We start from the raw sequence: 13,192 nt of genomic DNA, 5'->3' as shown, positions 1-13,192 counted from the left end.
TGCTAGAGTGTGAGGATACAAAAATGAAGATCTTTACAAAGGCATAAATAGGCAATTTTCAAAGAAATCAGAGGACTACTAAGGATTTTGACCTCACTAGTCATTTTTGTTATTGTTCAGTTGCTCAGTTGTGTCCAACTCTTTGCACCCCCATGGACTGCAGCACACCAGGCTTCCCTGTCCTTCACTGTCTCCCGGAGTTTGCTCAAACTCATGTCCATTGAGTCAGTGATGCTAACCATCTCATCCTCTGCTGCCCTCTTCTCCTTTTGCCTTCCATCTTGCCCAGCATCAGGGTCTTATTTCCAATAAGAGTCAGCTCTTTGCATCAGGTGGCCAAAGTACTGGAGCTTCAGGATCAGTCCTTCTAATGAATTCCCTTGCCATTACTGATTTGCAAATTAGGACATGAGGTAGCTCTTGACTGGCAGACTGGTAGAGAATACAGAGTGACAAATGGTTCTTTGAGACGCTTCTAGTGTATTAAATTAAGGGATTCATTTGTTATACCCCTTGCCAGAGGCAAGATTGGAAGCACATACAAAACATTTCAATGTGCTTTTGATTCAGCAAGAACTCTGGCCTCAGAAAGTCCACCTAAAGGAGTTTATCTTCGGGAGACTTTAAATGTCATTGGTACTCTGATGCCTCCCAATTTTTTGTTTCCAGTTCAGTCCTCTGCTCCAGCATCCAGATTCAGATGTCCAGCCACCCACCCAGCAGCCACATGAGCCTCTCAAACATGTTCAGAATGTAACTCCAGAATAGACCTGGGCACCAAAATAGGTCAGATGGCCCCAACCCACAGAAAGCTACTCTACCAGCCTCAGGTGGTGACAGCTCCATGTCTCTGGTTGCTCAAGCCAAACACGTAGACACCATCCTTGACTTCTGTCTTCCTCTCACCCCCTGTATCAGATCCAAAAGCAGACTGCTGACTCTACCTTCAAAACTGATCTTTATTTTGACCACTTGAAACCACCCCTACTGTTATTCTGCACTGAGCCAGCTTCTCTGCCACAGTTAACTGAATATCTGGTCTCACTCCTACCTTTGCTCTACCAGTAGTCCACTCTCAACACAGGAACAAAGCCTTCGTTTTAAAACATAGTACGTATCACATGATTCCTCTCCTCAGAGCTGAACTGCTTCTCATTTTTTTTTAAGAACTTGCTCTTTCTGTTTTAATTTATTTGTTTGGTTTTTGGCTATGCTGGGTCTTTGTTGCTGTGCGGTGCTTTTCTCCAGTTGCAGTGCACAGACTTGCTATTGCTGTGGCTTCTCTTGTAGAGCGCGGGCTCTAGGGCCCTTAGCTTCAGTCATTGTGGTTCCTGGGCTCTGTAGCACAGGCTCAGTAGTTGTGGCACACAGGCTTAGTTGCTCCAGATCTTCCCAGATAAGGGATCGAACCCGTGTCTCCTGCATTGGCAGGCAGATTCTTTACCATGGAGCCCCTTGGGAAGCCCCCACTCCCCATTCTGTACAAAAGTCTTTACAACAGTCTTGCAGAAACTGGTCCTGGTATCTCCCCTAGCTAGTCCCCTGTTACTCTCCTCCTTGCCCACTCCTCGCTGTTCTCACATGCACCAGGCGCATTTCCAGTTTAGCCCTTTTACACTGGCTCTTCCCTCTGTCTGGAACGTTCTTCTCCCAGGCAGCTGCACGGCCAACTCTTTCATCTTCTTCAAGTGTTTGCTCAATGCACTTAAAATTTCAATCCACCTCTTTCAGCTCCTGGCGTGCTCAGTCCTCTTTATCCTGTTCAATATGTTCTATTTTCCATAGCATGTCTCACCTTCTAACATACTACTCAATATTTATTTGGATGATTATTTAAATAGGTCTGTTGTTTGTCTCTGCCTCTGCTAAACTGTGAGCTCCACAAAGAGGGACATCAGTTTTTTCACTGCTATACCCTCACCAAATGCCTAAACCAGTGCCTGGCATACAGTAGGCGTTCAATAACCGTTGGTTAAGTGAGTGAGTGAGTGAATAGATTTGTAATGTGCAAGTAGTAATTCAGTATGCAGAAAAAGTAGTGTATGTCATGAGGGAAAAAGAAGTGAAAGGAGTTCCCATGTGTGCTGTCTGAGCTCATCAGTTCCCTCATGAGGTGAAATTGACTCATTCATGTACAGCAAAGTCTGACTTCACCTGCATGCCCTCCCCGGCCCCCACCCCCAGGGAAAATGTGACCAACATCATCAGGATGAATTAGCAAAGCTGTGTGGCTGGAGTTCTAATTTGATTTTGTATAGACTGCACGTTGATCTCATATAGTCGTAAGAAACTCTGATTCACTCATAGTAATTGAATAAAGAAATGCAGTCATTTGCAAATAGAAGCCTGGAGGGTCTGTTTTGTGGGGCAGTTTCTCTGCAGTATGTTTTATAAGGTCAGTTCTTATTGTTGATCACGTGTTTTCTACTTATCTTCTGAATTTCTGGTTCCCAAAGGTGTATGAGTGCTTTCAAAATTGCTTTTATTGATTCATGCAGACAGTGAGGTACAAGAAAACCTTGGAGGAAAGCTGAAACTTCATGTAAACTTACTACAACATGAATGCAAAGACCATGCTTCTAGGTCTTTCCTGTGAGAGCTGTATTGGACTAGAAAGTATGGAGTGTGTCCTGGTGTAGAGATACTCTGCTGTGAGAGTGGTGAATTTAAATCAATCTTGTTAGTTTGAGATGTGGATTTTCAAAATAAATACCAAAAATCAATGATACCTTCTTGTGTGGGAATTGAAAAAAATTTTTTTTTCAGGAATCGTATGACTTAGCTGCTTTTTATTGAGTATTCAAGGTTTTTTTTTTTTTTTAATGTGGACCATTTTTAAAGTCTGTATTGAATTTGTTACAATATAGCTTTTGTTTTATGTTTTGGCATTTTGGTTGCAAGTTGTATGGAATCTTAGTTCCCTAACCAGGGATCAAACTCCTACCCCTCCTCACTGGAAAACAGTCTTAACCACTAGACCGAGGAGGAAATCCCTGATACACTGACTTTAATCAGTATTTGTGAACTCAGAGGCTCAAACACCCACTTTCTTTATGACTCCTCTTAGTATAATACCACCTCTTTGATTCTACCTGAAAGATTTATTTTCAATATTGTTTTGATGTAAGATGCATATTGATTTTTATTTCTTAGTCACTGGTGTGAAGGCTCATATCACTGAGCTCCTTGGATAAGATTGGGGAACAAGATCAATTATGAACTGAGTCGGCATATTCTTCTGCTACATGTCAAGAATTATGATTTTATCTGACTAGTAAGCTAAGCAGTTAGCCTGCCACTGTTTCCTGGGTGCTGCCGGCAGAAGATAGGAGAGCCCTGGATCAGGAATGAAAGACAATTTATCATTCATAGAAAGAGCAGTAGCCAGAGGATCAGCACACTTGCCCCTCTTCCCCACATCCCAATTCCCCTAGAGCACTGTGGACCTCTGTCCTCATATGTAGATGCTATGGCTTAAATTTCACTCCTGTGGTGGTTACAGGTTTGGCAGCTGATAATTTGGTTTGGGTTTGAATGAATAATATTGTATCATAGGTCAGAAAAAAAAATTTTTGTCAAGTATCTATTCTGATTCTTCACTTTCAACCTGTGTTTGCCAATCCAAATTTTATGATTAAAAAAAACTTATAAACAAGGACTTCTCTGGTCCAGTGGTCAAGACACTGCAATTCCAAATCAGGGGGGCACAGGTTCGATCCCTGGTCAGGGAACCAGGATCCCACATGCTGTGCAGAGAGGCATAAATAAATAAAAAATGTAATTAATCATTTAAATTAATAATAATAAACACATTTTATCATAAAGAAAACGTGTTCATTTATGCATATTCTTCAGATAAGAGAGAGAAGGGGAGAGTCACTGAAGCCAGGCATTTGTGCTGAAGAGAGAAGGTGAGAATGAGTAAAACTTGGCTTCCCCAGTTAGCTCCGCCACCCAGCAGTTGGAATACAGTGTTCTGGTTACTTTTACGCTAAGCCCAGACCCTGTTCTATTTTCAGCTCTGCTTTGGTGCCCAATCCCGTCTTCCTCCATCTGCTCAGAGCTCCCTTTCCCCTCCATGAACTAACAAGGAAGCACGTTGAGTTCTCTCCAGAAAGGGCCTTGGGAGTGCATCAAAGGGATCAGTACCTCTTCTCAGCATGATATTCAGACCCCAAATTCTGCCTTCAGGGTCCCCCAAAGAAAGTTCAGCTCTTTTTAGGAAGGGCTGTGGAATCTGGGAAAAGTGTGCCCCAAATTCAAGGTAGCTGGAGGGCTATACCCGAGAAAGAATGCCGATGGGGACCCTGGTTCCTAACTGACTCCAGGAAGTGATGTTTCTCCTCTTCCCTTCCCCTCTTGGAGAGCTGTCCAAACTTGCCTCCCTCTGCTTCCTAGCCAAGACTTCACTGGGAAATCAATCTCTCTGTATTTAACACTTCTTCTCAGCCCATTGTTCTCTGGGTACCTACAGATTTATAGCCTCAGACAGCCCTCTGGAATAATTAGGCTTAGCAGGTTTTCAAAGGACCACAACCAGCTTTCCAGCCTCCTGTTACTCCTTAGGCGAGAGGTGAGAGGTTGGTGCTGTGTGTTAGACAGGGTGGATCTTTGCAGCTATTTTCACTGTGGAAATCTCAGACGCTGATAGAATAACTTGTCTATAAACATCTCCTTGTAGTCAGTGTTTAGTCTCCTGCTTTCTGTACTGGAGACCTGACATACTTAGATGAAGCAAGAATATGTGGTTTGGTGAAAAGTTCCAGAATCCTTTTATGTGTTCTTTGAGTTATACAGACCATTGTAGTACAGGCCAGGGCCCTGCGATGAAGATCCAAGTTCCTCTGAGTTACACGCACATGTGCACAAGTTCAGCCTGGCGGCAGACTTCTGTAGTCTTAACACTGTGTACCAGACATGAGTGATCAGTGGCTGGAGGCCCAAGATGATTTCCAGGGGCACCTGGAGATCGTAGCTTCCAAGAGCTTTGGCAAAACAGTCTCAAATATCAAAACTGTACAGCTTCCTCTGGCCTTCTTTTGATAGAATCAGGGCATGAGTTAGTGATGGGTGTCTTGGCCTTCCAGCATCTCACCTGTCTTTGCCCCTCTTATCTCCTGCCCATATCCATCTTGATCTTCAAACTCCAGGAAGCTTTATCCCTTTAGCTCCTCCAAGCATCTAGTCTCACCTGCCAACCACTTCTCAGGCTCCCACTCCTGCAGAGCCCAGACTTTAGAATTATGACAGCATTAAGAAAGAGAGGAGGTACTCAAAGTTTCATTTGGATAAAGCACTTTTTGAGGGAAAGGGAGAGGAAGGGATCTAGTCAAACAAGTTCTAAGCTAGAACTCAGTCCCTCATTTCTGGCCTTTTCTCTTTGTCTTAAGGCCAGCCTGGGATGGTCAAAATAAAATAAATTTTAAGTGAATTGAATGAATAATTTTACATACCAGAGGACAGTTTCAGATTTTTTGAATAAGTCAAAAAATAATCATATGGTATAGAGAAGCTACCATATGGTAGAAGACTAATTTTACCTGTTGTTAATGACGAGGAGACCTTCTATTTTTCTAAGTCACGTGATTGTATTTTGTGTCTGGTTTCTCTAATGTTGACTTTGAAGTTTACAGATTCTAATGGTGGGTAAAAATTCTACTGAACAGAAAGGGGATTTGGAAGTATGAATTAGCCAGGCAGGTGTGGGAAAAGTTAGGCAAGTCATTTGAATACTTGATGGAGAGGGGATGCGGTGGCATTACCTTTAAGGTGATTCAGAGAATTGTAAGAAAATTGCCCACTGCCTAAGAGTCTCTTTTTCACTAACTTGCTACAATGTCCGTAATTCATGCATTACAGTTTGCCTTCAGGATGACCTTAGAAAATGCAGTGTCCAGGAAGGAATAAAGTAACCTGTCATATAGTTCCCTGAAGGTGTCAGGGTCTTATTTATTGTTAGGAAGCCAGGAAAGGACTGGGAGATGGTGCCAAACTAAGGATAAACTCCTTTTGCTTTGTAATTCTGCTGAATGTGGATCCTGCACAAGGAATAAAATAGTATCAGCCTTGGAAAAGTCTAAGGTTCTTGGAGTGCCCATGAGAGCAGAGATGGGAAAGATATTCAAAATCTTATACTCTGAATCAGTGGACCAGCCTTCTTGGTACTGAGTAGAAGGTCTCTGTGGATAATCCATCAAGTTGTGCAGAGTTGTAATACAAAAAGTAGAGTCTCAAAAGCAATTTGATAGAAATTGCCTCTCCCAGTGAAATCTTTTTCACATTGATGGTAAATGTCCTGGAGGCCTACGATGACTTGCACATAAAGGGACTGTTTTCTGTTTTTCTAGGTTTTTCTTTTATACTTGACACTGGGCTAGCTTGCTGTCCTACTCCTGGAACTCTTGCCAGGAAACCAGCAGTCACAGGTAGAACGTGAAAGCAACTTAGAGATAGATGATCCGTTTTAACACCTTCATTTTGCAGATGAGGAAGCTGAAGCCCAGGGATGGTACTGATTTAAGAAGCAGAACTGCACAGAGGATGTGCATGGTTGGGAAGCAGACAGACCTGGGTCTACCAGTTGGCAGTTGTGTGAACTTGGGCAAGTTAGTTAATATTTTTGAGCCTTGATTTCTTCTGAGAGTTCTTAAGGAGCATCCACTCAAAGAAAAAATTCAAAACTTGGCCGATATTATTATATTTGCTATTAGTTTTTTAAAAATTGAGAGGTAATTCACACGACATAAAATTCACCATTTTAAAATGTACAATTTAGTGGTTATATTCACCATAACTGTTGTGCAGTTATCACCAGTCTAATTCTAGAACATTTTCATCACCTCCCTACAAAAAACCTGTACCTATTAGTTCAGTCGCTCAGTCGTGTCTGACTCTTTGCGACCCCATGAATCGCAGCATGCCAGGCCTCCCTGTCCATCACCAACTCCCGGAGTTCACCCAGACTCACGTCCATTGAGTCAGTGATGCCATCCAGCCATCTCATCCTCTGTCGTCCCCTTCTCCTCCTGCCCCCAATCCCTCCCAGCATCAGAGTCTTTTCCAATGAGTCAACTCTTCGCATGAGGCGGCCAAAGTACTGGAGTTTCAGCTTCAGTATCATTCCTTCCAAAGAAATCCCAGGGCTGATCTCCTTTAGAATGGACTGGTTGGATCTCCTTGCAGTCCAAGGGACTCGCAAGAGTCTTCTCCAACACCACAGTTCAAAAGCATCAGTTCTTTGGCGCTCAGCCTTCTTCACAGTCCAACTCTCACATCCATACATGACCACAGGAAAAACCATAGCCTTGACTAGACGGACCTTTGTTGGAAATCCTTATAGCCTGCTAATTACTCTTATGATTTTATACCTTTCAAAGATTTTATCCAGTATGAAAAAAAGTACACAATTCAAAAAATGAAATCTAAACATTGTAGAAAAATGGTGCTGGAACCAGGGTTCATTTTCTAGACCCTAGAAAGGTCTAGAAATGTGTTTCATCTAGAAATGCCTAGAGATACCTTTCATCTCACTGTGTTTCATGGAACAGCTTGGGGTCTGTACAGGATCTTAAATCTACCTGATTTTTATGTGTAATTTCATTGCCATGGTTTACAGCCCAGGATCAAAGGAAGTTTTTTACTAGCTTTGGCTGATATTTGAGGACTCGTCTCTCTTATTCATTTTACTTAAAGGCAAAAATTCAGAATTGTTCTCTTCTTTGGTTAGACAGTCACTGTCGTTGCAATACCCTGACCTTTATGTACAGGAAATATATGCCTTTGGCTCAGAACTTACTACATTTCAAACATGGCTGGTCATCTCTCCTTATGACCTGGTCCTTTTCTCACACGCGGACTGCCACAGCTTTCAGGTCTGGTATTTAGACATGGAGGGAGAGAGGCTGGTTTGGTATACTGGAAAATTTCTCTGTTTTCTACTAATTGAAAATGTAGGCACCATAGCCCCAGGCATTCTCTTTGTGGGGCATGAAGAAGGGAAGCGGGTCTGACTTGTTAAGGATTTAGTTGTTGACATTCTTTGCTTGGGAGCCAGTGATGTGTAGAATGTGGCAAGATTCCAATGGTTGAAGGCATTTCCCTGGGTTCATCTAGGGTTTGTGCTGCCTTATCTTTAGTGGCATGAGTGGGGGATCCAGCCCAGCCTGGCTTGCTGACTTTGAGCAAGTGTTTTCTTTAGTGAAACTTTAATGATCTGGTCCTGGATGCTGCTAAGTACTCCTCTCACTTGATATTTTACTGTTATTCTCTAAGATCTGAAGGAGTCATTGTATTTCAGGCTTCACATGCATTAGCTCATATGATTTCCTGCTTCTAAATGTTTGATGGTCCTCAGGTACATGTGAAAACCATTGAGCCTGGCCCTTGTCTTCCTCAAGCTTAACACCCCTCCTTCCACCCACCGTTCCTGGTTGCCATGGTTTCCAGCAGCCATATTCATCCTGGTTGCCCTGTGTCTGCGTGTTTTCCACTTTGTTAGTATTCCTCTTCATGTGAGGCCCAGACTGGAAGTCAGACTTCACGTGTTCTATGAATAGCCAAACTGGAACCAATACCAAGAAATGAACCTGGTCCTCATTTCATGCCACACCCATTGGCTGGTGCTTCTCTATTGGCTGCATCTTAATGCAGCCCCTCCACCCTGCCCAACTCAGGATCTTTTTTTTCATCTTAACTCATGTGAGGCAGAGTTCCTCTTGTGCTGGTTTTGTTTTGTTTTTTGCCTCAGTTTGACTCTCCAATCTGTGGCTTTTTTTATTTTATTGGATTCTTTTTCATACTCTTTTCCATTATGGTTTATCATCAGATATTCACTATCATTCCCTGTGCTATACAGTAGGACCTTGTTGCTTTTATGTTCTGTATATAATAGTTTGTATCATGCAGTTGATTTTTTGATCCCAAGGGCAGAACTATACATTCCTCCCCAGTCTGATTTTTACATTTCCCCTTGACACTAGCAGTGTTGTCCCATCAGAACAATGTGAATGGGAGGCTGACATCATTCTGATTCAACAAGTTGTTGAGCAAAATGAAGAATAATTAAAACAAAACAGTATATTAGGATTGGCCCTGTTAATAGAATAATCCTTCTCTGAGTATCTTCGTAGGGGACTTTCATGAATCATATTCAGTTCATGATGGTTTTTTGTTTTCTTTGGGGGTTATTTCTAGCATCAACAATTCAATAGATTGAATGGAGTGTGGAGCCTGTTTAAGAAGCTTCGTGCCTCGATCACCCTGCCAGGCTTTTAGTCACGTGGGTTCCGTGTGGGCCACGGATGCGTCGATCCACTGCATTGTTTGCAGAGGATGTTTGGAGGGTTTTAACCGGCCCCTCTCTTTCCCTTGCAGTTACCTGGCTGAGCAGTGCTGGAATGGCGGCTTCATCTACCTGATCATGCTACGCCGCTTCAAGCACCAAGTCCATTCTCCTTATAACGGCAACAGTAGCAACAGCTCCGAACAAGGAGAGACACCTACCTTGGAGCTGGCGGACCGAACGGTGAAGAAGGGGAAGAGAGCAAGAAAGTTTGGGGTCATTGCCAGGCCTTCTACCCACAAAGCCACTGAAGAATCCAAGAGCAGCACTGGCTGTGAGTTGGACCACGACCCTGTGTCTGAGCTGGACAACGGCCTAGACCCTGAACTGGGAAACGGTCATGCTTTTGAGCTAGAAAATGGCCCGGATTTGCTCAAGGAGGTGGCTGGATCCCATCTAGATAGGTCGGAATTGGACAGAGGGACAGAGCCTAGAATTCCAAAGACAGATGCCCCTCTGCCCACAAGCAATGACAAACGCCGCTTCTCAAAATCTGGGAAGACGGACTTCCAATCCAGCGACTGCCTGGCACGGGTAAGGTTTGCTTTGATGGTAGAACCTGAATTTTCCATGAAATATTGTTTGCAGTTGTGCTTACAGTTTAGAAGATACACCTGAAATGACCTTGCATTGGATACCGAAAGATTTATTAAGATAAATGATCAGAGGACATGATAATAACAACAACAATATCCAAGTTATTTTATCCCACTTAAATAAAGAGCTAGTCAGTGATCCTAAGTGGAAAATTCAAGCCTTCTGTGGTATAATTCGAGTCATATGAGGCCCAGATACAGTACTTGAACTGTATCATTATTTATCACTGCTGTCAGCAGTGGAATTGCCACTGCAGGGCCAAGAATTCCTGGTGGCTGCTGATAGCATAAATATCCAAGCCTCAGTATTACACAGGAAGGATGTCCAACCTGCAGGGAAGCGTCTGCTTTTATTTTTAACACATCAAAACAAGTGACATTTTTAGGGGATTGTGTTACTATATTGCTAAATTCCAGTGAAGTCTGGAAACTTCCTAGAAATCTCTGAAACTGGTATCCAGCTGTGAGGGTCGGAGCTGGTCTTACCTAAAAGCAAAGCAGGTGTGGTCTATTCTGAATGGTGGTAGACACACATCTAGCCTCAAATGGTCTCCCCCATTATAACCAATACCCTCTTGTAAGTTACCTTCTCTAGGGTCAGCGTGCTCATTCCAAGAACCCTCTTGGCCAGGTGTGCCTCTTGGTTCCTAAACAAAGCAGTAACTAGTGAGATGGTTCCTGATTGGTTTCTTTTCTGACTCAGGAGATGCCCTCTAAGGATGAAAGAGGAAGTTAGAAAGGTGGAAAATGGGCACAGAGGAAGTATCAAGTTCAGCTTTGCAGTCTGGAAAATGGTGCCGTAGGAGTGAATGTAATTTCTAGTAAGGCTAGTGCATGAATATTTCTGCAGCTGTAGCCTATCTGCATAATGAGTTGAGAAGAATCAAAACACCTGTCTTAAGGGACTAGCTGTGTTCCTTCATTTGAAGATCTGGGTGACCTTCATAAAACCTTATACAGAGAAGGTGTATTTGTAGATGAAATGTACAAACCAGAAGAAAAAAAATGTTTCTAATAATGATTTCCTACCAATTTTATGCCCCTCTTCCCCAAAAGGATTAAAAACAATAAAAAGATTATAATATATACCTCTCTCCCAAATTAAGGGCAATAGAAATGTTATAGTATGTTCCTTATCAATGAATACTATATCTTGATATGATTTTTTTCTTCTGATGATCAGATTGTGAGTATACAGAAAGCCTAAAGTGAAAAAAGCAAGTTGGGCAATATTGGTTCGGTTTGAAGGTTTAAGGTACCAAAGGTTTAGGGTGGAATCTCATATACAGTCCAAAGAAGTCCTTTGGGCTAGGACAAAGTGGGGATAATGGGATGATTTTCAAAGAAAAAAGTGCCACACCAAACTTTTAAGAGAGTACCATCCTCTGCTCATCCTAATTAAAAGCAGTAACCTAAAGTTGGATTTCTGGATTAGACTCTCTTAAGACTGCACATACCAGAATTCCTTTGCCTGGTTTTTGCACTCAACATCAAATGTTCCAGAAAATACAAATGAAAGGTGAAAAAAAGCAAATCTTCACCTATTGTCTTGGAACCTTTTTTTTTTTTTGAAGCCCCATGCCTATATTAAAAGGAGAAACTTGCCGTCTGGAATTCTTCATAACTGTTCTAAATCTGCAGACTGATTATTGACCTCAGGTTGTACGTTTGGTCTTGAAAAGTCAGAATGGGTCCCACACCTTCTCAGGCATGAATATTTCAGTACCTTTTGCAAGCCCAGAAGTATCTTCATTAGATGCATTTGCCTGGGATTGACAATATTGACAAGAAGTGGATGTTCACAGCTTTCCTCCTCATCTTGGTGGCACCCAAACTGGGACCAAAAGACCTTAACAGAAGGCTGCTTAGGTTCTTGGGATGGCTAGATGTGTATTTTTATTTCAGGATGAGCCCAAGGTCATGCTAAAATGGAATTTCCAGAAAAACAAAAATTAGCTATTTACCTCTTAAGCCTTTGGGGGAAAATTCCACTCTATTTGAATAATGGGAGATTAGACATGTCGGCGTTGTTCCGTTTCTGCTTTATTAATGATTTAATATATCTACAGAGACTTAATAAATTACAGACAAGGCTCATGATCATTCAGACCATTTTTATTTGTCAGCTACTTCTTTTTCATAGACTGTTATTTCTTACAGGAAAATAAATCCTCAGACTTTGTTTTTACATTTCTGTTCTCCCTTAATGGACCTATAGGAAATATTTCAACAAATATCTCCTTTTAAAGTATGGCTTGTTTATATAAAATATTAACACAGAATGATACACATGCAAACAGATGAATTTTTAAAAATACACAAGTTGGGCCCATCTTCAAAAGCCCAGGAATCTCTTAGGATATAGATATGCAATTTTAGAAATGAATTCAGACTTCCTTACTCTCTTGTCTAGTAAAGCTCATTACTCACCCAAGGTGACATGTACACTGTGTATTTTTGTAATGCTGCATGGTAAAAATGAATGCAACCAAACTTAGTCACGTAACAATGAAAAACATTTCAGTCAGCAGAGCTTATTGACAGCTGGCATATGTGTTTATGCATCCGTTTGCAGTCTTAGCCTGGTACCCAGAAATCCACCCTGTACCGTGCCAGACCTCTTTCCTATAAGTGGTTCAGCAGAGACCTCAAAAAGGCTGCCAGAGCTCTAAATCTGCAGGAAAGTGTGTGAAACTCAGGAGGAGAGTCAACACTGAGGACATCTCCTGGGTGGTCCCTGATGTTTGCATCTGGCAGAGGCAGCGGGAGAATGGTCCTCTTCTAGGAAGACCCCACAGTCATGGGGTGAACATACATACTTCACATGGTAATGTCTCTAAGTTCACATCTGCCTTCACCTCTCTTCAGAGCCCTCAGCTTTTTACCAGCCATCTTCAGGATGTCTCCGTCTCTAATATTTCACATCATGCCTGAAACTGGATGTATGGCTTTCCTGCACCACCAAGCCCATTCTAACATTTCAGGTCTTACCATCCACAGAGTTGCCTGAGCCAGAAACCTGAGATTCAGCTAGTGACCACTTGCCCTGGGTTGTGCAGAACTTTCCTGGTTTTTCACTGGCAAGTCCATATCCTGGGAAACACCTTCACCCAGCCAGATTGGGACAGTTGGCATTGTGGAGTTAGCTGGAATGTTGCCTTTTCTCAAAGAAGAAAATGGAAACCCACTCCAGTTTCTTGCCTGGGAAATCCCATAGACAGAGGAGCCTGGTGGGCCATCGTCCATAGGGTCACAA

The 13,192-nt window shown here is 42.4% G+C and overlaps 1 protein-coding gene across 1 annotated transcript in view; it reads left to right on the top strand.

Moving 5' to 3' along the window:
* Positions 1–13,192, top strand: part of PDZD2 (PDZ domain containing 2) — a 288,393-nt gene that overhangs the window by 176,445 nt on the left and 98,756 nt on the right. Inside the window, exon 3 of the mRNA XM_010853853.1 lies at positions 9,373–9,874. Coding sequence (XP_010852155.1) covers positions 9,373–9,874 — 502 coding nt within the window. The remainder of the gene's footprint in view (positions 1–9,372; positions 9,875–13,192) is intronic.

This window comes from Bison bison, unplaced genomic scaffold (assembly GCF_000754665.1).
Source record: "Bison bison bison isolate TAMUID 2011002044 unplaced genomic scaffold, Bison_UMD1.0 scf7180017864331, whole genome shotgun sequence".
NCBI classification, from domain to species: domain Eukaryota; kingdom Metazoa; phylum Chordata; class Mammalia; order Artiodactyla; family Bovidae; genus Bison; species Bison bison.
This window is presented reverse-complemented; position numbering and strand designations above follow the sequence as displayed.